This window comes from Trichosurus vulpecula, chromosome 7 (assembly GCF_011100635.1).
Source record: "Trichosurus vulpecula isolate mTriVul1 chromosome 7, mTriVul1.pri, whole genome shotgun sequence".
In the NCBI taxonomy this organism is placed as follows: Eukaryota; Metazoa; Chordata; class Mammalia; order Diprotodontia; family Phalangeridae; genus Trichosurus; species Trichosurus vulpecula.
Genome location: NC_050579.1, coordinates 85,370,611 through 85,397,833, shown reverse-complemented (window position 1 = coordinate 85,397,833; position 27,223 = coordinate 85,370,611). Strand labels below are relative to the sequence as shown.

The 27,223-nt window shown below is 38.2% G+C and overlaps 1 protein-coding gene across 1 annotated transcript in view; it reads left to right on the top strand.

The window, feature by feature from the left end:
* Positions 1 to 473: 473 nt before the first annotated feature.
* The window catches only part of KIF25 (kinesin family member 25), a 126,886-nt gene continuing 100,136 nt past the window's right edge, over positions 474 to 27,223 (top strand). Inside the window, exons 1-5 of the mRNA XM_036769255.1 lie at positions 474 to 560; positions 6,620 to 6,758; positions 11,718 to 11,821; positions 15,186 to 15,274; positions 17,209 to 17,251. Of these exons, the coding sequence (XP_036625150.1) occupies positions 474 to 560; positions 6,620 to 6,758; positions 11,718 to 11,821; positions 15,186 to 15,274; positions 17,209 to 17,251 (462 nt within the window). The remainder of the gene's footprint in view (positions 561 to 6,619; positions 6,759 to 11,717; positions 11,822 to 15,185; positions 15,275 to 17,208; positions 17,252 to 27,223) is intronic.

Genomic DNA, 27,223 nt, shown 5'->3' with positions numbered 1-27,223 from the left:
AAAGTAGGTGAAGATCAACAAAGGCAAAAGCAATACTGTTATCATCAGAATATACTACAGACTTAGAAAAAAGCAATAGGTGAGGAATCTGGGAAACACACGACAAGCTTGTCATAGAAGCATGATCCAGTAGTGACGAGGAACTTCGGTTATTCAGACATCTGCTAAAGCTTTCTACCAAAAGTTCATTGTAGCATCTCACTATTATAAATTGGGTCTGTTTTAATATGTATTTCCTTTGGTGAATGAAATAGATGTAAAGAAATAAATTCAATGGCGATTTTTCTTCCCCCTTTGCCCCATTCACACTGTCAGGATGTTTCTTGGTAGAATGCCTCCCATCATTACCCCCACCTACTGTGGTGAACGCTGAATTTTCTCCTTTTAAAGTCATAAATTTTTCAAATGTTAAAATAAGGTGTTTTTTCTCTTAAAAGTATCATGGAATAATTGGGAAAAGCAACAGTAAGACTATGCAACTTTGCTCTCTTTATGATGAACAACAAGACTTGAGAAGAAATACGTACTCAAACCTAACCCAGATCTACCAAGCAGTACAGGTAAAGAAGCTTAGTCACAAGTCAAAAGTGCTGTTTACATGGTAGTTTTTGTATGAAAATAATCTATATGAACATATATATATATGTATCCATATACATGTCTCTATATCTATACATATACACACAAAAATGCATATATATGTACATGCACACACATCATCTCAGAAGAGACAACACTTGCAAATTTAAGTGTGAACAAATAAATACAAGGCATTTTTGAGAGGAAGGCACTGGTGGGGGGAGGGAGTATCAAGGAAGATCTCATATAGGATTTGTTGCTTGAGAGGAGCCTTGAAGGAAACTAGGTTATTCCGAGAGACAGAAGTGAGGAGGGAATGCATGATAGTCCATGCAAAGATAACAAGTGGCATGCCATTTATGAAAGACAGTAAGGTCAGTCTGACTAGACTAAAGAATGTTTGAAGAGGGAATGATGTACAGTAAGAGCGGAAATGTAGAATAAAGTCAGGTTTTCAAGGACTTTAAATGCCTAACAGAAGATATTTTATTTTATCACAGAGGTTAATAGGGAACCACTATATTTTTCTGAACAGGAAAGTAATATAGTCAGATCCAGACTTCAGGAATATCTCTTTAGCAGCAATGTGGAAGGTGAAGTGGAGAAAAAAGAGACTTAAGTCAGAGGGGCCAATTAGAAGGCTAACACAAAAGAGGGTGAGGAGGAGCTGAACTAGAGTAATTGGCCTTGAGAGTAGAGGGAAGGGGAAAGGTTTGAGAGATGTTATAGAAGCAGAACTGACAAGACTTGTAACTTATTGGATATGTGGGACTAAGGAATTGAATGTGACATAGAATTTATGAACCTGGGTAACTGGTATCCTCAACAAAAATGAGACACTTGGAAAACAGAAGGGTTTGAGAGGAAAAGGGAAGATAAGTTCTGCTTCAGACATCATGAATCTGAGATGCCTCCAGGACATGGTTTGAAGCATCCAATAGGCAGTTATGAGGAGAGATTGGACCTTAGGAGAGAAACTAGGGCTGAATATATACAGATCTGTGGATATTTGTGTATAGAGATGGTCATTGGAAGCTAATGAAGTCACTAAGAAAGTATAGAAGAAAGAGAGAAGAATGTCCAGAATAGAGCCTTGGAACATACCGACAGTTAGGAAGTGCATTATGGATGATAATCGAGCAAAAGGAGACTAAGAAGGAACATTCAGACAAGTAGAGAGAATTTATAGAAGTGGAAACCAGTGTTCCATCCTTTATTCAATATTTCCTGTCTAGGATGGTGATGGTAATCTAGCATTGGGATTTACTGGGGCATGAGTGGTAGTGGGATGAGGGAGCAAGGCATTCAAAAGTAAGAGGATGGTGTAACATTAAATTAACTAACTACAGGGAGATTGGGAAGAAAAGAATGTGAAGCCAAAACAATGGTTATGGCCTAGGGGAGTTCTGAGGGGTGGAGAAACTGGCAGCTATAATGAGATTGTTGTAGATTTAGGAGGAATGAGGCCTATGGAGCAATAGGAGGCTATGGGAAGATAAAGGAATTTGGGAGTGATGGTAAGATCAAGAATGTAACTATCCTTCTATGGAGCTGAGGTTAAGGAGAATGAAGAACTGGGAAGCCAGTATGTTTGAGAGGAAGTCAAACATATGTTTCCTAGTGTAAGACCAGGGATTGAGAAGAAAAAGAAGCCAGGTAAGCCAGGTACAGAACTCCTTCAAAAATGAGGGAGGATGACCTTCTCTGATAGATAATTGCCACCATGTTCTGGATTCAGTGGATAGAATGAATCTCAAAGAAGGAGAGGTTGCTGGGTGATGGTGGAAGAGGGAGGGTCTAGAAAATAGGGGGAACAAAGAGTATGTTGATTGTTCCTTCAGGACCAGTGTGTTAAAGGGGCATTAAGGAAGGTGCAAGAAAGTGTAGATAGGAGTTCAACGTGAACTGAGGGGAATTAGGTCTGAATGAGTACCAGAATATAGAGGTGAGCACAAGAGCAAACTGTGTGACATGAAGGGAAGTGTGATAATCATAATATATGGATTCTAGAAGGTACAAGAAATGGGTTTTCAGAGTTGAAGAGGCAAGGCTGAGGTGAATGAGGTTGAAAGACTGGAAAGTGATGGCAGGGGTAGGGGTATGGTTTATGGTTCAGCAGCTAGGGATTTTTTAAACACTTGGATGGGAAGGGTAAGAGTTTGTGGGCCATAGGAATTGGTCTCTTTTAACCCTCAAGGGTCCAGTGATTGACCCAATAAGTGAGATCTCTTTCAAGTATAGGAGCACAGATGCTCTGTACATCCTGGGAAGGTAGTGGATGGGAGGTGGCCTGATGTCTGACTCTCAGGTCCTGAGTTGCATTCAGGAGGTGAAAGGTAAAGTATATAAGCAGTATCCAGGAGGTGAAAAGTGAGCTATATAATCTGAATCCAGGTGGCGAAAGGCAAGGAATATGAGCTAAGTTGAGTTTGAATTTTGACACATAAAAGAGACTTGTCTTTATGGCACTCAAAAGAAACATAATTGGAACTAATTCATGTGTGTTAAATAACATTCCCTTCTTTGAAGTCTACTGATCAATACTAGTTGAAAAACTTGCTCAGATTTAGTTATCAATGTCCTGCATTGGGAACAACCTCCTCTTTTAGGCCTTGCTTTCTAGCACTTACAGAACAGACGGCAAAAGTTTGTAAAGTGACCCATATCTAGACTGCTTCTGAATAAAAAAGGAAAAGAAAAAGGACAAGGCATTTAAGAAACAGAATAAATCGTTTCAGCAGCCAATTCTAGTGATATGCTCCCTCCAAAGGGAAAATAATTTAATTTTCTAGGCTGATGTCAAATCTGTCTTCATTTAAAAAAAAAAAACAACTAAATGCTAGAAAAACACTTGCATTTAGATGTTTTATTAAACCAAAGCTAGGACAGCATGTCATTACATAGGAAAGGTTCCCTTTAAAGTACTGACAGGTTCTGGGATAGTATTAGAATAAAAATTAGGTTTCCATATTGTTTTGCTGGCGATTCTCCAAGTAAAATTGTGCTAAGTTATTTTTAAACCTCCAGTTCAGGGCATTGTTTTGCTTTTTCATTATAGCCAAACAATGTGTCCAGCGTCAAAACTTTGAAATGCAGTCATTGTTACGACAATAAAAACACCACCTGTAAATGTGATTAGGGAGCTGTCATGCTTAATAAGGCTGTAGGTTAGTTGGATGGAAACAGTGTCTTTGCTTTTTTTCATGAAGCGCTTTAGCATATTCACAGTGTACTTCAAGATTTTTAAGTTAAAATTCTTGAAATAATGAAATTGTCTGTCTCTCGTTATTTGTGGAACGTTCAAATACAGAATGAAGAGAACAAGACATATTCATAAGCAGATAATTAGCCAGAGCTGATTGGTCATAGAATGAAGTCAAGAATCCTGGGTAGGTTCTTACCCTCTTATGGGTCAGTTTCCATCATATGTCTATGTCTTATACACAGACTGTACCCATAATTATCTAGTTTTTGCCAAGGTAGACCAGGTAAAAGTATAACTATGGCAGCAAAAATCCATCACAGCTGTCTTAACTGCAACAATGTGCCAGTGGTCTTGGATATAAATCCTCTAGGACACTAAGGACTTTGTCTAAATTCTGGATAAAACCTAATATAGTCCATATAGTACTTAAATTTAATTTAAACGTAATTTAATAATAAATAATGATAAAATAAATTATTCTCTAGTTGAACACCATCTAGAACAATAAATTGTTCTAAAATAAATAATGATAAAAGTAATTATTAGGAAAAATAACCAGTGTGTAATTAAAATATTTGCTTTCTACATATTTACTGAATGTTGTACCATAAGTGTTAGAATAATAAATATGTTTTTTTTATCAAATTGTTATTCTGTGTCTTCCATAATAATTCCTAAACTTTCTTCAGGCACATAATAATTCCTAAGCCTATAGCTTTCTTCAAGGCACCTAGATTTTTTTAAATCATACATTCTTTTTCTCCTTTTTAGACCACCTCCAATCCAAAATCTCTATTCTTCTCAAATTAATTTATTCCACAGCAGCATTTCTCAAACATTTTGGTCTCAGGACCTCTTTACACTATTAAAAATTATTGGGGACCCCAGTACACTCTGAAAGTGATTGAGGATCCCCAAGAGCTTTTGTTTATGTGAGTTATAGCTATCAATATTTACTGTATTCAAAATTAGAATGGATAATTTAAAATATCCATTCATTTACAAATAATCTAAATAACACATTTTAAAATAAATAATATTTTCATAAAAATAGCTACTTTCAAAAAAAATAGTAAGAACAGTGCATTGTTTAACATATTTTTGAACATCTCTTTAATGTCTAGCTTAATAGAAAACAGCTGAATTCTCATATCTGCGTCTGCATTCAATCTGTTGTGATATGTTATTTTGGTTGAAGCATATGAAGAAAATCCAGCCTCATGGAGCTATGTAGCTGGAAAATAGAAGAATATTTTAATAGGCAAATAATGTCTTAGTATTATTATGAAAATAGCTCTCACTTCAGGGACTCCCAGGGGTTCATGGACCACACTTTAAGAACCACTGTTCTACAATATATCCTCTTTTATCTGGTCTTCTCCTCCCCTTCATTTCTACTTCTATACCTCCTTCCAAATTATGTCATATAACTGGAGTGGTAGACCATCTCTAGTGCACCAACATGTTTCTTCCATTATTCAAAATGCTCCTAAAATCTCACCTCTTTAATTCGACTGAAGCCTCCTTGACTTCTAGAGGTAAGCCCTTGCTAACCACTCAAAAGTTATTATACCTGTTTAGACTTAACTGTATTTATCACTTTCTTGTAGATGTGTCCATATTTCCTTTATGATTTTGTCTACTAGCTGTCTTAACTGCAACACTGTGTTAGTGGTCTTGGATATAAATCCTCTAGGACGATAAGAACTTTGTCTAAATTCAGGATAAAACTTAGTATAGTCCATATAGTATTTAAATGTAATTGGATAACAAATAATGATAAAAAAATTATTCTATATTTGAACATCTAGAGCAATAAATAGTCCTAAAATAAATAATAACAAAAGTAATTAAATTATTTTAATCACCATAATAGTTATTTACTTTTATTAATTTCTTATTAACTCAAAAAATTAAGGTAATTTTAAAGTATTCATTCGATGTAATACAAAAATTTGCATTTATAGCATACATTTCATTTCTGCTTCCCCACACCAACACACATATAAAAATGTTCATGTTGATAAATACAGGTAATCTGATACTTTATAAGCCTATGATCTCCATGTTATAGATAAAAGATTAAGAAACAAACAAAATAACTATACCATTTTGCTGGATTTATGTGATCAAGGATCATCATTAATCTGTACCATGGAACAACAGTGAATTCTCTTTCATACTATTTACTTATCTTCTCTATGTATATAGAAATTTTTTTGGTTTTGTATAGAGAAGAATTTGTTTTGGATGTCTGTATAAAGAAGAACTTGTTTGTATAGATTTTTTTTTTTGTATAGAGAAGGATTAGTTTTGCTAAAACAAACCTCAAGTGCAAAAAGAAAACATGATGAATGGGAGTCTGTTTGTTATGCTTTGTCCTTAAGAGATTTCTGTCAGGATTTTGAAAAAAAAATTGTACTTAGAATTTTACTATGTTTGAGTCCATGGCAAAGAATTTTACCTTTATGAAAATTCCATTTTTCCCTCATTCGTCCATCATAATTATGTCTCTAAAAAATGGATCTGGGTAATTGATAAGAAATTCTTTCCCCATTTAATGACAGGGTGACAGAGAGGTTAGGAAGTAGTGCCAAATTCATAAGGAAGTCAATGGAGCCAGCAGAAAAATACCATATGTTAGTGTCTTTCTACTTTTATTTGGTATTTCATGTTCTAAGACACAACACTTTAAATAACTGTAGTTGAGGGGTATCTTCTATTGAAAGGGAGGAAAATGTTTATCAGGAAAATAACTATATAAAAAAAGCACAGATAAATTTTTTTAAATAGCAATGGTATTAATTGTTAAAAATGTGTTGTTCTCATTTATAGAAATTTAAACAAGAGCTAAAGGATTTCCAGTCTTTTTCTTATCTACTCATGAGAAATTTCCAACATCAGTACCAGGACTATCTTTCTCAGATAGTGGATACTGTTCAAGGAGCACAGCTTGAAAATGAGAATCTGCAATGTAAGGCTCATTACCTGCAAATATGAATTGGGTCACTTGGGTTCAGAAAAATTTCTATAGAGAATGTAACTTGATTAGCACGATTATTTTCCTTTTGGAACATGCTGCTCTCAAAGGTAGTACAAAAATCATGTGTACCTGAGTAATTAAATACTTTCATGCCTGACTTCCAAATTACTTTGCTCTAAACTTTGTGCAAATTATAGATGGCACCTTCCCTCTCCCTGCCCCACCCCATGCCCCAGCCATTGTTAATGGAACTTAACTTGATGGGGTTTCATAGGAATTTACTACTTCGCCGCTTTGGTACTGGAAAATAGCTAGGCAGTTTTCTGATAATGGGATACTTAGATTTAAATTTCACATTTTTATACATATTTAATTTATTTAATTATTAAGATTTAGTTAATACTGCTCATTTCAGAAGTTGTCTTCCCTTACTCCACCCTCTCCAAATATATGGTAAAGTAATAAAATGTATCGTGATTTGCTACTACTGTAGAAAATAATAGAAACTAACAAATGCATTGTATTTTGGAGAGACTGTCTTCCAAAGGCTGTTTTTTGCATTTTTAAATTGAGCTTATAGTTATAACTATCAGACATTTGAAGTGCTTCCCAGTTAAAAAGGACATTATTAATCATCTATAGTCCAGCCTTCTCATTTTGTAGAATTAGAGAAATGAAGTGTTTCCATCTGTTCTGAAAATGTTTCATTATCAGCTAGGTTAGACATGACTTAACCACTTCCAAAATCAGTACCTTTGGCAGATTGTTTCAGGGCATAGAAAAATAAAATTACTGCTTAAGATCATATGAATCATTGGCCAAGATAAAATTAGGATTTGGCTCTCTTGGAGAGACAAAGAAAGAAATAAAGCCTGGTGTTGCAAGTGAAATTTGACAAAAGGGTAAACTGAGGCAATTCTTTCTGTAAGATAACATTTATTAGCAGGGGTATGCTGCTTGTCAATAAATGGATCAATGGATACTTTCCATTTTTGCTGAAGACCCTGAAGCAAAAGGACAGTTCTCCTTTCACAGGTTTCGGGGGAGTACAGGACAAAGAACAGAACAGGGTAGGTGACATCATATGGTTAAGTGCAACATGACTAGTCAAAAGCTGAGGTGCAGGGAACAACCTGATTGGTTGGAAGTTTGTCAAAAGGGGCTAGTAACATCCCTCTTCCCTCCTCCCTTCCCTCCTGAGAGTAGAATGCAAGTACAAGATAAAAAACCAGACATCCTTGAAAGATAGCTTGGTGGTATAAAGATATTAGGACCAATTTCCTTGTGTTCACACATATTCCTCAAGGTCAATTAAATTCCTTGAGGCAAGAATAGATCAGTGATTAGTAGGAAAGCTGGATTTTAAAACTTAACACATTACAGGCCAGCTGAATTTGGAACTAAGTTCAGAAAACAAAGGACCATGACTTAAGCAGTAATAGGACAAAAGCAATTACAGGGCAAAAATCAATTCATAATCTTCTCACTGGTAAACATTCTAGGTCTGTCCTGATCAGGATTCCTAATGCAAAGCCAGGACTTGAATGGCCACCAGGAATTGAGGTTCTGGGAGAGGGGCAAAAAAATCATTTATTGCATCCTCTTCTATATTGTATTTTGCCTGATTCAAATTTTTTTTTCCTATTCACAGTGCCTTTAATTGCCATGATGCTTTAAATTGGGTCCCAGAACCATTTTCTAAGACTAAAACTGTGTCTTAGACTTGGCCTACCTATGCAAAAATTCCCATTTTTTTTTTACAAAAAGTAAAAGGATTCATGCTGGGTGACCCTGGGCAAGTCACTTCACCCTGTTTGCCTCAGTTTCCTTATCTGTAAAATGAGCTGGAGAAGGAAATGGCAGACCACTCCAGTATCTTTGCCAAGAAAAGCCCAGATGGGGTCACAAAGAATGGACATGAGTCAAATGACAACAGCAATAACCAAAAGAATTCACGAAGACTACTTGGTAAAAAAGTTAATTAATAATAATGTTCTGGCTAGGTCACGGCTTGGTTGTAATGGTTTTATTACCCTACAGCACTGGGCTTGGGAAAAATTGTCTTACTTTTTTTCCCCTGCCAAAAGAAACATTCTGACCTCTGATATATAGTCAAAACCCCCTACTCAGAGTAGAAATTATATTGCCCCATATATAAGGATATTTAAGAATTTAAAGGTCAGATGATAATGGGAGAAATGCTAAAGTCTTTAAGCATAATATATCCATATGTTTATATAATCCTTAAAGACTCGACTGAACTGACTTTATATTTCCTGTCTAAATTTTTCTTATAACATTCTTTCAGTTTAATTTTATTTCCCCTTTTACTCTTGGAAACAAATCATCCTTACCTCCACAAATTCGACAACTAAGATGAAATGTAACATTGACTTTGAAGACTGTATTTTTTTTCTCAGCTAATCTGACAAAGCTTTCAAGTTCAAATTCCTTTTATTTAGATCTTCTATACTTGCCAGTCAGCATACTTTGTGTCAACACTGTCCCCAAACTCAACCTCTCAGTACGTCATTGATTTAAAATCAAATTTGAGTTGAGTACACATTTCTTAAGCACCTTACTACATGAAGACCACTCTACTAGAGTCTAGGGAATACAGAATTATAGCTTAATACCATATGATATAAGATGAGGAGTATTTAATTCAAAGTCAGAAGACTTGGATGCGAACTCTGTTTCCACTATTTAACTACCTATGTGACCTTGGGTAAGAAGGGGCTGAATATGGGAATATTGATTTGTTTCCTCATCTCATTACTTCAGTTAGACGTTTTTTCATAGAATTTGGTCAATGCATCTAAATCATGTTTATTTGGAGAATGGAGATTGAACCTCCTCGGTAAAGAACACAACAAAAGCTTTAGACTTGGAACTTCTTGGACAATGACAAATAGGGACATTTGGTGAAGTTCCAGGTCTAGATTTGTGTCCATACTTTAAAAATCTAGACCTATTCATTCTTTTACTTTTCACTTAGAAGACAATGATTATACATCTGCACCATGCTTTGAGTCTTTCAAATGAGTGATGCTGAGTAAATATAAGGTATCGGTCTCAGCGTTATTAGTCATCATCATTACCATTCTTCCTCTATTACATGGCGATACTATTGATGGATAATAATGGCTTGCTTAATAAAATGATTATTATGTTTTCTTTATATGCAAATCTTGAAACTAGCACTGCTTAGGAATTTGACTAGCAAATTTTTGTTTTGATTCCTGAGACTGCTGGCTATCAGAAGCCAAGGACTCTGACCTTAGGCAATGGTTCTGAAGTTTGTCAAGGTCAGCTTTTACTGACCTTGTTTGAGAGAGAGTATGGTACAGGACAGGGAAAAGAGCACCAGAGTTAGAGTCTCAGGACCACATTCAAATTCTATCTCTGCCACTTAATATACCCGAGTGGACCTTGGACCTCAGACCTCTCTCTGGGCTTTGGTTTCCTCTTCAGTAAAAGGAGGAAGTTGGATTCAAGGATCATTGAGGTCTCTTCCAGTTACAAATCTATGATCCTGTCATCTGTAATTCTGCGGCATACGTTCATTGCAGCTAAGCTCCTTTAGTACTCTCTGCGCCTAAGACTTTGAGCAGCTTGGCAGCAGAGTCTGGCATATATCACTCTACAGAAGACCTCTTATGGTAGGAACACACACAGAAAAGGAGATGCCATGTTGCTCTATTCCGCGCTGCCTGCCATTGGAAGCTCCAATATGGGAAAGGGTTTTTGCTGCTTGAAGTGAATTACTACAACTCCTACCTTCCTGACTCTGTAGTTCAAATGTACTATCTTTCTTGCTGTGCAAACTTTAGGCAAGTCGAGTGATGTAAGTTTTCAGTCTGATCTCCTTGGCTTAGTATGAATTTAGGAAGTATAATGAACCCTGAAAGCAATTATGTCACCATATTCTCATTTTTTGTTCTTTATCTGTTTTCTACAGATTAATGTAGAAAATAATGCTATTTTCATGAAAAAATATATTTAAGATTTTCAAAATAGAATTTTATACAAAATGTCAAGGAAGGAAATAATTTAATGACGGGTTTTTTATATTGACAAGAAATGCTTAAACTGTATGAAACTTAATAACATATGGCATATTTAATAACATATTGCATATGGAACAATAAGTATTTCTGCTCTGGGAAAACACAGAGCATTTTTTTAAGCTGTCTGTGCAATCTTTGTTTTTTTTCAGTGCCAGAAAAAGCAGAGCATTATCTTCAGTTTTCTTACGATATTTCATTATGACTCATTTAAAGGGCACCTAGGTAACATAATGGATAGAGCACTGGGCCTGGAGTCAGGAAGACCTGAGTTCAAATCCAGTCTCAGACAAGTGTTCATTAGCTGTGTGACCCTGGGTAGGTCACTTAATCCTGTTTGCCTCAGTTTCCTCATCTGTAAAATGAGCTGGAGAAGGAAATGGCAAACTACTCCAGTATCTTTGCCTAGAAAACCCCAAATAGGGTCACGAAAAATCTGAAATGACTGAACAAATAGCTTTTTAAAACTTCAAATGATATTGTTTCTTTTTTCCTCTTCAGACCCTAAGTATTGTTGCCTGCCTCCTTGCTCCATAACTATCATCCTCAAACCCCTTTCGGTCTAACCCCTATTTCTGTAGAAACCTAACATTTCTCTTAAATAGAAAATTTATCTACTTTTACTATTTTGGCTGACTTGACTGCTCATTTCATTCAAGTCAATTGTCACCTAGGTCAAGTTGACCCTGGAATTTCAAAGCAAATCATATAACCCAGATATCCCAAGTGGCAAAAACATAGAAGACCCCCACCACAAAATGAGTCAAGTAGAGTTCAGTCGAAGTTTAACCTAGCAGACACATAAGATCTGATTAGTTTGTGTGTGTGAATTTCTACAGGTTGGCTTTGATTTCATTTTTTGAATTTTTTTTTTAAATTTCAGTATTTCAGGCAAGAGCAATTGATCTTGAGCAGTCTTTACAGGAAATAAATGAGCGTTATCAAGTTGAAAAACAGAAGAGAAAAACACTTCACAACAATCTGGTGGTAAGCATCTGGGGTTAGTCATTAGCTACTTCACCAATATAAAAGACAGTTAATGTAACACATTAGTGGTTCAAAAACATCTGGAAATTCTAGTCCCTTTTCCTCTTCCTTGCTAGATTTTTCTAGCTGCTTTTCCTCAGATTCATTTTTTAAAAGTTTCAATGAGATATTTTATTTATTTATTTGATCTGAAATTCTTTGAAATCTGGCACTATTTAGGATTCAAGTTTCTATTTGCCATCCATTGTTTGTTATTCTTTGCCAAATCTGGGAATTTATTTAATGACTGAGTCAGCCACAAAGCCTGGATTTTACACCGTTATGCCTTAGATAAGGAATGTCTCTTCGGCATTTCATTTGTGTACACTGTACTTGTACCAGGCTCTTTGTTCTCCTGTTTGCTTTTCTCTAAAGTCATACCATCTTGCTTTTTCTGGAAACACCCTTTTCTGGCCTTCTGCTAAGAATTCTGGGTCAATCTCAAAGACAGGACATGAACTATTTACATCTAGAAATAGTTCAGTTTTTCTCATATTTGTGTGCATTTCATTTACAAAAGGAACATTTTCTAAACTATACTATTCATACTGTTGATTGACTTGCTACTTTACTCAGGCCACTAAATGAAAGGTCAAGATTTGATAAGACTGAGTCAAAAACCAGTTAGCAAAAAATAACCACAAAATAGTTGCTGTTAGGTAGCAGCATCAAGGTTATAACCACTTAATGAGATCGTGCCTTGATGGGCATGACTCTCCAGGTCTCCCATCAGGGGCTTAGGGACTTGCCTTGACCTAAAGCATCAGCAACTTACAAAGAAATGAGAATTTCTTCAGGTATGAAGTACTATCCCATCATGCCCGCAGCTAGCTTGGGAGAGATTCCTCACATCCTCAAGTCACCAGAAGCTGGCCTTAGTGCATTTCACCAATCAGCTAAAGAATAATGCTACCCATAACCTTGCTCTGGGTCTCCATGGATAGCGACTATGCATGCACCTTGAATCATTAACACCAAGCGTCTGTTTAGTCACCCCCTCGGGCTAAGCCCAAGGCTTGGGAAAAATGGGTGATGCCCAGGACAGTTCCCTTCTGGCTTGGCAGACTATAGAGTTCTTGCAGGGTATAGAGTACCACTATTTCCACTCTGCTTTTTTCTCCCGTATGATCACATGCCATGATGGGGAATACGAAAACCAGAATACTTTATTTCCAAACAACCTCCCAAATACCGCTGAGCATTATGTCAGGATGCCATTTTTCTTGTCCCTTATTCCAAGGGGATTTACTGCCCTTTTTTTTTTTCCAAAAAAAGAGCAACAAACAGAAATCTTTCTCACTTAAACAAGGGAGTTTGTACAATTGAAGGAAGTACTCTTAGTATTCTATTCGTGTTCTAGAAAATATTCTATTAGTGTGTCAGTTCATCGGTCATTAGACAAGGGTCTCACATTTAGTATGCCAACAATTATTAATGTTAATCAATGGCCTAAAAATGTCTGTTGCCTGTTTTTCTGCCTCTCTGACATCCTCACTGCAGAAACAGGAGGACGTACAGGACTTTGAGTCATTTTGTATTTTAATTTGTTTCATAGTCTGTGATGGTCAAAGTCATCACCTAGTGGCAAGTCTACCAGTGTTCAGCCTCTTCATACTAAACCAGCTAACCCACACTAAACAAGCTAGCCTGGTCCTTGGAAAGGAGGTTCAATCTATCTTTAGGACCAGAGTCTATGAAGGATTAATGTTGAGGTCTCCCAAAAGAAAATAGTGAAATCCATGGTGGTGAGATATAGGCAGCACCACACCAGAGAATAGCATAAAGGACATTGTCATGACCAGAAAAAGAGAAAGGATGGGACTGTAGCAAGAGCAATGGTAAAACCATGGGTGTGAATGAATGAAGCATTTATTTAGTGTTTATCATGTGCAAGGAATTGTGCTAAATCTTGAGAATACAAATAGAAAAGTCCGTCAGTCCCTGTTCTCAAGGAGCTCACATTCTGCTTGAGGGGGACCAACACATATGGAAGGTTTCAGGAGCAAATCAGATGGAAAAGTCCCATGATTCTTAGGATGCAGCAGCAAAGCAGATTGGTAATGTTTCCTCTTTATTGTCATTTCCACTGATAAAAGTCATATCATTCTCTGATGCTGAACCCTTTGACAGGGCCAGGGACTTTGGTGGCAAGAACTCTCTTTTCTTGTTTCTCAGTAACTGTAGCACCTGCAGAAACAGTTGCCAGGCTGCATCTCCACAGGATGATGGAAGGATGGCTGAGGGCACTGGACTGGAAGCATTGTCATTCCAAAGGCTTTGGGGTTCAAGGTCCTTGGCTACCTCCATCAGGATCTGAGAGGGCACCACCTCTCCAAGATAGTGGTGGTGATATGACTTGCCCGGTACATGCTGCCTCCTATCTCTCCTCCAATGTGCTGAAGCTCATCATTATGCATGTAATGTCAAGAATTCTAGAGGACGATGTTGGGCATACACTTGTGGAACATAAACAGGTGGTCATGGACAAGGACTCCACAGTATGAGATGGGGAGCAATTAACAATGTAGGAAGAGTGACGCACACTCTTCAGAACACAGATCCACTGAAATATTAAAATATTATTATCATAGTATGTGACACATAATATAAAATGCCATAAGATCTATAACAGATCTAATGTTTGATCTTTCAGGAAAAATCTGCCCAGAAATCTATGTCCTATTCCTTAATGCTTCTGAGGTTCTTAATTTAGCCAGGATGCATACTTGTTTCACCAAGGCAGATTGTAGCCCCTCTCTGTCTCAATGGATACTTTTCATACATGGTTATGTCTAGAAAATGTATCATCCTTTGCCTAACCCATTAATGAGCCTCTCCAGGCTTAGCTGGCTGGCCCTTATATGAAAAATGCAGTATGCCTTGAAGAGCATTTACAACTTGGTAGGGCCTGCATAAATTTTGAATATCCTTACTGAATATATTCATATTCATGAATATTCAAAATTTGAATATTCATAGAACATTGGAGTTAGGACTTCAGTGAAAACAATATGTTTTTCCTTGTTGAATATTTTCATCATCTGAATATTTTATTAGCTGAAAAGTAGGTGGGATCCTTATCTTTAGATTGTTTACAACTTTAATAACACAAAACATATATGCCCATATTCAGGGAAGGGAGGAGTGGAAGAGGGCAGGGGAGGCATGGAGGATCAGGGAAAGTGGAGTTTTTTAGTTGCTTATTTTAAATCAATATCCCTAAAAGAAACCTACAAAAGAAAAATAACACATTTGAAAAGAAAACAAAGGGCTAGCTCAGTCTCTCCCCTCCTTTGACTGTTAGAAGGTATTTCTTTCATTGTAGGAGCTGAGAGGAAATATCAGAGTGCACTGCAGAATCCGCCCTTTGCTGCCTTTTGATACTGAGTCTGGAGATCCGTCCTCCCAGAACAGGTAATTTGTGTTTGCACCATGATTGATATTGACCCACAAAATGATGGAGACCCAAACGCACATGTACAGAAGCGGGATGTATAAGTATGTGTGCAATAAAGATGAAGTATGGTATTCTTTTTAAAAATTAATAATGTATTGTACATATATACACAAGTATATGTGGAAAAAGTTGACATATGTTCACATACGCATACATACACACACACATGTATCTGAAAAATGTTGCCAGCCTGGTTCATAGTATTTTAGATGACCCTCTAATCTTCTTCTTTTATTATAGATAGGTAGCTGACATCTGAGGTATATAGAGATTCATTGACCTTCCTGCGAGGTTATTGTCCCCAGGTGTTCCCTCTTCTCTTCGACAGACATAGGAGGGGCCTCAGAACCACACTCTGAAATATAAATCTGTCCTAGACTAACCTGAGCCCCATTTTCATTACCAATGGCTCCCTTCTGGTAACTCAACCAGCTCTGGCCCCACTCCTAGATACCTCCTGCCCTGGGCCAAGGTGCACACAAACCACCTGTCATCTCCGTAGGGACATGTAAGATGAAACACATCTCTCTTGGTTCAGTTTATAGATAGTAGAGCCTAAAGAAACATATTTACAACCCTAAGGAAGGATAGAGCTGGTAGGTGAGTCTTGCATGGCTGCAGTCCCTTGCTGTGACTTGATCTCACACTGTCTCCTTCAGAAGGAAACTAAGCACAAAGCCCTTTTGGTTTAAAAAAAAAAGAGTAGAGGGACATGTCTCTACTGGGTTCTATAGCTTCAGAGGCAGAACTATTCCTGCACAAACATTTATACAGTGCCTACAATGGGCCAGGCACTGTGCTAAGCACTTTTTACATATGTATGGAAGGAGACTAGTGACTCACAGGCTCTTCAGATGCATTCCAGAGCTTGTGAGTCTCCTGGTGATTGAATGGCTGCTGGACTATGGATCTGACATCATCCAGAACCCTATCATAATTTCCTGGTCCATGACCCTTCTCTCATAGCTCACCCTTGTATTCAGTCGACTGGTCAGTACTTCTCAGGGTCCTGCTGATGGAATCAGGCAAACTGCTATTGGATGAGGCTCTGCTTTCCCTCTTTTCACAATCACTCTCCCGTGCCATGTCCCTGTTAGAGTGTGTGAACATCCAGGGTCCTGCATTCTGAACATCCAGCCTCTTGTGACCTCTGCCACTGATAAAACTTTAGGATTCAGGAATGATGCAGAGAAAATATTCTCTGGGATGTTTTAAATCTTAACTCTTGCCACTTATTCCATGTGTGATCTGACTCAAGTCACTTAAACTTTGTGGGTCTTAGTTTCCTTGTCTGTCAATTGAGAGGGCTGAACTTGAGGTTTTCCCCAAATCTTTGATGTGTATAGCCTCTGTCAAAACAGTCATAGCAACACTTTTTTTGTCGTTGTAAAGAGTTGCAAACAAACTGGGTTCTCATTGATTGGGCAATTGCCAAACAAACTGGTATATGAAAGTAACAAAATTTATTGTTCACTAAGAAATGACGAAGATAAGGAATTCAGAGACACATGAAAAAGTTTGTATGAATGGATGCAGAATGAAAAAAAACCAGAACAAGGACTATATATAATAACTAAACCACCTGAATGCAAAGATCACTAAAAGGAAATCAAACTCTGGGTAACTAGAAGCCCAACAATGGTCCTGGAGAACAGCCTCCCTCCTCTCAGCAGAGAAGCTGATCGCCACCCAGACAATGTCATTATTCAATGCTGTCATTTGTCAGCTGTTTTTGCATGATTTTGTTCAAAAGGGAGCTTCAATTTTGGAGACACATCTTCAGAAATTGCATAAGGTTTAAGAACAAAATACATTATACACTTTTGTAGGCCATAGCCTACAAAGAATTTTTAAACAGTATTCTTAAATTTTGTGATTTTTGTCCCCCTAGGTCCATATCACTTTCTGAAAAGGTGGTACATGCAACTGATGATGTGAGTTAAATTTTATAACAGAAGTTGATGGCGACTTGGTGGGGGGAGGGGTGGTAATTAGGGAGGGAGGTCTTGGCATGTGGGAGAGACATCTGAGAATTAGACCAAGGCCTGGGCCTTCTTGAAAACCTTATCTCTGCCACTCTCCTGTGAGCCAACCCTTAGCACAGTACCCCATGGTTACCATAGTACCTGGCACATAATAGGCACTTAACGCTGACTGATCGATTTGCCAGCACAGAAATAATAACTCACATTTATGTAATGCTTTGTGATAGACTAGGAATAAAATAGGAACAGCTTATAAATTAGCTAGTTTTTGCAGATAAGTAATAAAAACTATGTGAAACTATAACATTTGATATCCAAATGGCCCATAGGCTTGGTTATCTGTATAAGTCTTAGGCTACTTTTGGAACCAATAGCGCAATTGGTTTGGGGAGGTACTTGGTTTGATTCACCCCTAAAAAACCTAAAATGATCAGAACAACCTCCCACTGACCAGTATGGAAAATTTCTATTTTGTTCTTCTGCAGAGGGAGGAAAATAAAGAAAGTTAAGAATTTCTCTATGAACTGCTCCAGCTCCTATTTCCTTTTTCTTTCTGCCATTTTTGCTTATGAAATCATTTTGGGCAGGATGACAGACATTCAAAACAAATCTTGAATGGATGTCATTCTTTTCTTGATAAATAACAGGCTAGAACTTTTTTTTCCTTTAACTCTTACTGTCACTTTTTCTTCCTCTATGTGCAATTTGGGCCCAGCCTTTTGGGTTCAACCCAATTTGAAAAATATCATTTTAGGATCCACTAAAGGAATATATTTGCATTGATTTTTAAAATCAATGGGACTCAAATTAATGATGGAAAAGGGAAATCTGGAGTTACTCTGGAGGCCCTGGTATTAAATTATTTTCAAATCAGTAAGTGATTTGCTGGCAAATCTTTAAGCTCTGGTTGTCTGCCTTTCATCACCATTTTCCCTGGTACAAATACCCCAGGCATAGTTTGAAAATAAAATTACTACTTTACTTTGTCCTTCCTCAAATGTGAAGTTATTCCTTTCTTTGATTTTTGTTGGAAATTGAAGTCAATAAAGCTGTTTGCCCATTTAATGCTAGTCCTGTTTTGTAGTTTAGTGTGGGGAAGTTTTCTGGCAGCTGTTTTTAGTCCAGAAACGGTTAGTTCATGTTTATTGTTGCTCTGGCCCCAAAGACCATGAACACATGGTTAGAAGTTATTTGTAAGATTTAAGGAATTTAACTTGGTCTTCTGACTCCTAACTCCCATAATTCTTTCATGTTTAGTTCATAATTGTTTGTATAAATTGTATAGACAAATAAAGGCTGCCTTGTTGTTTATGTTGTTGTTTGGGGGATGGGAAGATTTGAGGAATAAAGAAATGTAGTGAGTATTTTCAGGAGAGATTTAGATAGATTTTGAGACTTTTAAAATTATGTCTGCTGGTCTGATATTCATGATATACAGAGAATTAACACAAATATGTGAGCCATTCCATAATGGAAAAGTAGTCAAAGGATATGAACAAACAGCTCTCAAAAGAAGAGTTACAAATTATTAACAATCATATGAACTATCTCTCTAGAGCAGTAGTAAGAGAAATGAACATCAAAACAACTTTGTGGGTTCATCTCACACCTAGCAAATTTCCAAAGAGGACAAAAGCTGGAAGTAGTTGATGTTAGAAGCTGAAATGCTGTTTTGGTGGAGCTTTCCATTAGTCTGATCATTCTACAAAGCAATTCAGAACTATGCCAAAAAATGACCAAAATGCCCACACTCTGTAACTTCTAGTTTCTATTGTTCAGAGACAAAAGGAAAGGTTCCGTTTATATCTAAATATTCATAGCAGCACTTTTTGTGATGGCAAAGAACTGGAAACCAAATAGGTGCCCATTGATGTGGTACATGAGTATAATAAAATGCTGCTTTGCTATAAGAAATGACAAATATAAAGAATTCAGAAAAACACTTGTATAAACTGATGCAGGGTGATGTAGGCAAAACTAGACAAACAGTATCTATAATGATTAAAACAATGTAAATATAAAAACAAAGCAAAAATAAACTGAACATGGTAATTCAATCACCAAGATTGGATTGGAGAAGAGTTGAGAAAAAGCACCTACCTTCATTGCAGAGGTGAGGCACAAAGGATGCAGATGTTGTTTTTACCAATAAAATTTTTATAAGCATATTTTATTGATTTTTTTCCTTACATCACATTCATTTCTGAATAGATCCCTCCCCTTTCTGTTACCCAGCAAGCCTTCCTCTATAACAATGATTTTTAATCAATCAAAAAAGTAACAAAGCAATAAGTAATAAACAATAAGAGTAAGTGAAATACAATAAAATAAGCTATCTGAGGATTAAAATAAATGCACAACTTTCCATTACAACATTAAAGCGGTTTAGAACCAGGCAAGCTGTGCTGAACCTAAACCCAGGCTAGCCCCAACTAGCTGCCTCAGATGCCTGGGGGACCACCTTCCACTCCTCAGTACTTTCTCAGGCCCAAGACCCAGCTTTCACTTTGCATTCTTACCCCTCCAACATCAACCCAATATTTAATCATCTCAACTCTACGTAGTCTTCTGCTCTTGATTCTCTTGCCCTTTGCCCATCTCTTGCTCTTCTTTTGCCAAGGTTAGCCTTGGATTACTGCCACCATCTGTCTCCTCTGCTCCTATTCACAAGCAGTCAAAAGAAGCTGAAGGAAGTCCCACAACTGTACTTACTGGGCACATTAGAAATTCATGCAATCCAACCTTCATCAGGGCCTTCACCACAGCAAGGCAGTCCTTATATTTCTCCCCTATCTTGATTCCCTATCTTCTCACTGAAGTTATTCCAAATCTTTCCTTCCCTCCTCACAACTTCAGCTCACTTTCTTTCAGATGAAGACCTTTCGTCTTTATTGAAAAATTTGAGGACATTCAACACACTCCATCTTCTTCCAGTCTCTTCATCTCAAAACTCCTTTATATCATTTCCTTTTCTCTGCTGCTTTTCCTCCATCTTTTGCCAAGAAGTGGCCTTCTCCTTGACAAATTCAAGCCCTCTACATGTACACTCGATCCTACCTGCTTCGTTCTTCTCCAGCCAATTGCCTCTTCAATGATTGCCCCATCCATCTTCAACTTCTTCATACAAAGTGTTTCCTTCTCTGCTACCTTCAACCATGCCAGTATCCTCCATCCTTAAAAAAAACAAACCTTCACTAGATCCTAGCATCTATTCATGCTATTGTCCTCTGTCTTTTTTGCCTCTATCAGTCAAACTCCTTGGGGAAAAAGAAACGTTCTTCTTCTCTTGAACTCCTCAAAACTTTGCAATCTGGATTTGAACCCCATCACTCAACTCAAACTGCTCTCTCCAAAGTTACTAATGATTTCTTCAACCTGAATCTGATGATCTTTTATCAGTCCTAATCCCTCTTAATTTGCTGCATTTGACCCTTCTTTTTACTCTCTCATCTTTGGGTTTTTGTGACACTACTCTCTTGGTTCTCCTAAGTTTCCTTTGCTGGCTTATCATCCATAGCAAGTCTCCTAACTGTGGGTGTTCCCCAAGGTTCTGTCCTGGGCCCTCTTCTTTCCTCTCTCTATACCAAGGGTTCTTAACCATTTTTCATGCCATGGACCCTTCTGGCAGTCTGGTGAAGCCAATGGAGCCCTCTGAGAATAATGTTTGTAAATGCATAAAATAAAACACGTAGGCTTGCCAAGATAACAAGTTATATTGAAACACAGTTATCAAAATATTTTCGAGAGTTCATTGACTCCAAATTAAGAACACCTACTCTATACTCTCTTGGTAATCTCATCAGCTTTCATGGAATTAGCTGTCATCTCTATGCAGATAACTCCCGGACCTCTGTGTCCTGCCTCAGTGTTCCAGATCACTAAATACCTACTGGACATTTCAAATTATACGTTCTAGAGATAGCTTATACTCAATGTGTCAAAAACTGAACTGATTTTCCCCCCCAAAATCCTTCCCTCTTCTAAACATCCCTGTTTCTGTCAGTCAACAATTATCAAGTGCTTACCATGTTCCAGACACTGTGCTAAATCTTCAGGATACAAAGAAAGATAAAAACAGTGCTTGCCCTCAAGAAGCTCACAGTCTAATGGGAGAGACATGTAAATAATTAGTTACATAAAAGATATAGACAGAGTAAATGGAAGATAATATCAGAGGGGAAGGAATTCACTGGGAAAGGCATTCAGATACAGTAGGATTTGATCTGAGTCTTGAAGGAAGCCAGAGATGAGGAGGTAGATTATCGCAGACATGGGGAGAGCCAATACAGTCGCATGAAGGTAAGAGATTGAATATCATCTCCAAAAAAACAGCCAGTAAGACAATATAACTGAAGCTCAGAGTGCATGGAGAGGGAGTAAAGTAGAAAAAGACTGGGAAGGTAGGAAGTGACCAGGTAACAAAGAGCTTTAAGTGTCAAGCCAAGCAAAGGAGTTAGGGATGGGCAGGGAAAGGTGCAAGGCTGCTGCCAAGACTGCCAGGCAGCAAAAGGGAAGCATGGCATTTGGCATTCGCCAATGGAGATGGAGGTGGGGTCCGGGAGAGGTGCTTCCAGAGCTGAAAGGGTTAAGTCTTTCAGAATGTGGGAAGAGGTTGAGGCAAGACAGCTGGGATGGCCAGGGAGTTGGGTGAAGCCAAACTAGGTGGAATAGGGTGAGGAAAATGAGACTAAGGAGTAACTTGTTTTTTGTCCTTTTGACTCTATGTTCATTGATAACAACCGCCTACCTTCAGTGCACACATGGACACACACACACACACACACACACACACACACACACGCACGCACCCTACAGAAGTTTCATTGTGTTCAAATTCAGAGCTTTGAGGTTTACACATATCAAAATAAGTTAAAATTCCCTTTGATGTGGGGGAGTTGAGTGGAGAAGAATTCTCTGAAATGATAGCAAAAAGAAATCTGGCCCCTTACAAATACATACTTATTTAAACCCTCCAAATTATTAAATCTACTAAAAAAGACAAGTGATCTTTTCTTTGGCTGCGTAACTGTTGGCTGCTCTGTTGTGATTTTAATCCTAAATGCCCAAAAGGAGTTTAAGTTTGTGTTGGACATGTAAGATAATATTTAATTTCAATTTCTAAGCTATTTGAGCTAATTTGAGATTTTTAGAGTCTGAGATTGCATCTATAAATAAAAAACACTCTCTGATGGAGAGTCTTACTATTAGGATAAGGGCTCAGGGGTCTGTTGTTTCTGGATTTTTGGCTTGTCTAATTTTTTTTTGTCTATTTTCAATGCATTTGGTAGCATAGATTTGGGAGAGCACATTTGTATTTTGGCGTCCTTCAGTTTGACAGTTGCTGAGTAGAGTTACTGAATTTCATGTTAGTGAGAATTGTTGGCAGAATCTTGCTTAGCTCAGACTTTTGAGCTGCATGTGTTAGTCCATTAGGAGTTAGTCCATTAGGTCAGATAACCTGCTGTTTCCTGGGACTTGAGGTCTTTCTAATAAAGTTTCATCTCCTCTAAACAGACATGCCAGATTTTGATCTTGGGGATGTGGGTACTAGTCACTGTAGGTACTGTCAGGTAACCCTCGGTAAGTCACTTAATTGCCCTTATTTTTCGCTGGTCTATAGAGTAAAATTCACTTTCTGTGAATTCCTTTGACATAGAGAGACTTTTGCAACTGCTTCGTTCTTTTTCCAGACTTTCTTTCTCCCAGCTTTCCTGACTTCTTTCTCCACCATGTTCCCTTGAGGGTGCCTTCTTCCTTCCCCCTAACCTTTCTAGCTTTTCTTTATGGGTTGTCTTTGCCCATTAGAATGTCAGTTCCTTGGGGGCAGGGATTTTGCTTCTATGTGTATTCCCAGCACGTAGCACAGTGCCAGGCTGGCGACATAGCACACATTTACTAAATAAATGCTTGTTGACTTGGTTCGACTTGATTCGCCTCTTGCACAGAGGTGTACCCACATCACAGCTCAAAAGGAATCGTCCCATCTGGTAACTCAGGGGTCTAGTCTAGTATTTGCTTCCCGAGGGAAATTTTCTGAAGACCCAAACAATGTTCAGAATTTGAATATTGAAGGTAGTGAGGCGGCCAAGTGGGTAGAGGGCTGAGCCTGGAGTCAGAAAGATCCAGCCTCAAATACTTACTGGATGTGTGACCCTGGCCAGACCTTAAGCCTCTATTTCCTCATCTGTAAAATGGCGCTGATCTCTCAGGATTGTTGTGAGGGTTAAATGAGATGATGATTGTAAAGCACTTGGCACAGTGCCTGCCCCATAGTAAGTGCTATATAAAAGGTAGCTATCACTGATATGTTCTGGGAAGTCAGGAAGAGAGGACAACCCAAGGGTGACTGTCATACATGTGAGAAAGGCTGTTTTGTACTAGAAGAAAAACTAACAAAAACATAACAGAGAAATTACATCAGCTAGTTCCTTTCGCCAAACCAGGACCCCTAAGATTGTGCTATTACATTTCCAGCAATATATTTTTTCATAAATGTATTTGTATGTATTATGTGCATGTGTGTATGCACATGGATAATGATGTATGTATATGTACATATATGTGTATACAGATATGTACGTGTGTGAGTGTATATATATATGCATAGATATATGTGCCCTGTGTTTACTGCATATAAGTACATCTGGTGGCAGTGTGAATAATGCGCTGTTAATAAACTCACAAACTTGCTTTTTTGCACAACCCCCCTAATTCCCTAAAGTGACGCCACTGTGTCTTACTTCATTCTTTCATTGTTGTGAAAAATTTATGAAGAGGTGATCTACACAAGGTACAGTGTCTGGCTCTATAGACATGGGCTCTGATCCGTATCATATAATCTAAGACAAGCAGCTGAGCAGATGAGCAGATTTGGGTCAGGCAAAAGGCTAGGTAGCACCCCTCTGGCCCTTAGGAGAAAGACAGGGAAGAATATGGAGGCAAGGTTGGTCACGTAAAGAATAGTCTGAAGGTGGTAGCCAGGAGTTATGGGGGGAAGGGAGGGAAGGAACAGAGAGAAGAGCCAGTCCCTTATAGCAGCTAGGAAGGAGAAGGTAAGGATAGCACTACAAGCCTGGCTGACTTGAAAATTAAATAAATTAAATGTAAATAAATACAATTAAAATGAAATAAAACCTAGTTTCCTTCTGGTGCATTAAAAAGCAAAAAAAAAAAAAAAAGAACAGCTTTGAGATGATGGGAAGAAGTAAGATGTTAAGTAACCCCAGCTTCTAAGGAGAGCTTGGTTGACTCTAGGGTTCGGACCAGGGGTGGAGAACGTGCAGCCTCAAGGCCACACATGGCCTTGTACGTCCTTGGGTGCAGCCTTTTGACTGAGTCCAAGTTTTATAGAACAAATCCTTTCATTAAGGGTATTTATTCTGTGAAGTTTGGATTTGGTCCAAGGGCCACACTTGAGGACCTAGAGGGCCACATGTGGCCTTGAGGCCACAGGTTCCCCACCCCTGGTCCAGACTGTGAAGATAGGATAATGAGGCTAGAGCAGGGGGTGATGGACAGGGAGAACAAGGAGGGCCTGAGGGGCTACAGTTGATCATGAGGACAAAGAATGTGTGTGGAAAGTTAAGGAGAGGTAGAAGGAAAGGAGATTATGAACAGAGGAATTATGGGTTAAGGAATGGGGTGGTATATAGCAGAGTGCCATAATTGGGGTAAAGAAGGCCTGGGTTCAAATACCATTTCTAATACTTCCTAGCTTGAGAAAATATCTAAATAATTAAGCATCTTAAAAGAAGTGTTTTCTTATTACCAGAAGTCATTCCATAAACGCTAGATAGAGTAATACACTAATATTGCTTGCACGGGAAAGGAAAACTCAAGCTGACCTTCCCCATTAATTGCAGCACATGTTCAAGTTTTATTGAGTCTAAAAAAAACTGGAATCCAGAAATAAATAGTTCAAACAATCAGTAATGGGACAATGAGAGCAGGAGGGGTCAGGTGGAGTGGTGAAGACAGAATCTAAAAGACCAAGAGGAGTAAAGAGAGAAAAAGAAAGGACTACGGATAAAGAGATGATATGAATATGCCTCTATCCACTGATCAAGCTAAAATGTTAAAAGCAACATTAAATCATGCATTCATTCAACAAGGATTTATTGAGCAAGTGCTGAATGGTTTCAAGACTTACAGTCGCGTTGGGAAGATCAGACCACAGATACATGTCTAACCACCAGGAGGGAGCTGGTGAGTGAGACTGGGTGTGGATAGCTTCCGTCACTGGCCATCTTGCTAAAAGCTGGTGCCTACAAAGGCCTCCAGTTCATAGACTTCATGAAAGAAGCTCTCTCTCCCTCCCTACTTGGGTTAGGCCTTACTGGGAATCAGCTACCCAAAGCTTCTCAGGCTATATTCTCCCTCTCCACCACAGCATGCAGTTGTCCAGGCTTGCAGTCTAGAGGTATATCCCTACGGGTTTTGTCTACCACTTGCCTCAGTGTTTAGCATAATATCTGGCACAGGATGGACACTTCCTAATATTTAAAGGATGAGAAGGAGCATAGCAACATGAACACAATGGCAAACAGTGGTCTTGTGTTTGCAGAGAGACAGAGACAAAGAGAAAAGCTTCACCAGACATTCCAGGAGGCAAGTCCAGAGACTGAAACTAGGGGAACTAAGATAGCTTGGATTCTTCCCCTGCTTGGTGTCTCTACCTATTCCAACCACTCAGAAGGGTGTGGCTGGGACAGATTGGAGATGAAATCTGGAAAAACCAGGTGAAGTACTTTTAACTCCACCTCCCCTTCCCCATTTCCCCTCTATGTCGAGTCAGAAGATGTTTGCTCCAAGAGTGTTCTCTGTTCTTCAATTTGTTCAGAATCTCTGATTTGCTTAGTGTATTTTAAAAGCTGGCTTACCCTTGATATGATAAATAAATGGGTAAAAAAGCATTTATTAAGTTTTTACTGTATGTAAAGTGCTAATGCTAAGTGCTAGGGATGCAAATTTTCAGTAACTTTTCAGTTGTGATGACTCTTTGTGACTCCATTTGGGGTTTTCTTTGCAAAGATACTGGAGGGGTTTGCCATTTCCTTCTCAAGCTCATTTTACAGATGAAGAAACTGAGGCAAACAGGGTGAAGTGACTTTCTCAGGGTCACCCAGCTAGTAAGTATCTGAGGCCAGATTTGAACTTAGGAAATTGAGTCTTCCTGATTCTATTCACTGTGCCACCTAGCTGCCTCCCAGGGATACAAATAGAAAAGCAAGAGAAAAAAAAATCCCTGATCCCAAGGAGTTCAGATTCTAATGGGGAGCCATCATATACAGGAGGTTACAGCTGCAAATCAGATAAAAAGCCCTGAAATATTTTAAAGCCTCCTGAAAGTGATCTATAATCATCAAAGTAGTTTGGGATACGTTACTTGAGGGCAGGAACAGCCTTTTGCCTCTTTTTGTATTCCCAGCACTTAGCACAGTTCCTAGCACATAGTAGGAGCTTAATAAATGTTTTTTGAATTGAATATCTACATAGGAAATACCAAGTAGATAATGTATTTGGATGAAAAGCCTGTAGAGGTTGTCCATCAGTATGTATGTCTTGTACACACAGTTCAGATGGACAAAGACTTTGGCTGAAAACAGATTAGGAACCCAGAACCTGCTGAATTGCCTTTGGGGAATTGCAGAGCCCCTTTGATGGCCCTAAGGTTCCCAGGAAATCAAACGCCTGTTGTTTTTAGTATTAACATTCTACTGGTGTTGATGTATAGCATTAAGACACGGAATACAACAATCTCAAACAATTAACAACATCACACAGATGACACACATTGCTGATATGAACAGGCTGCAACATATAACCAGTTAGGAACTTTGAAGGAGAACAGGATTAAATCAAGGAACTGCACAATGGGAAGAAAACATGGGCTGGTTACATAGTAAAGGAGAGGAAGGACAG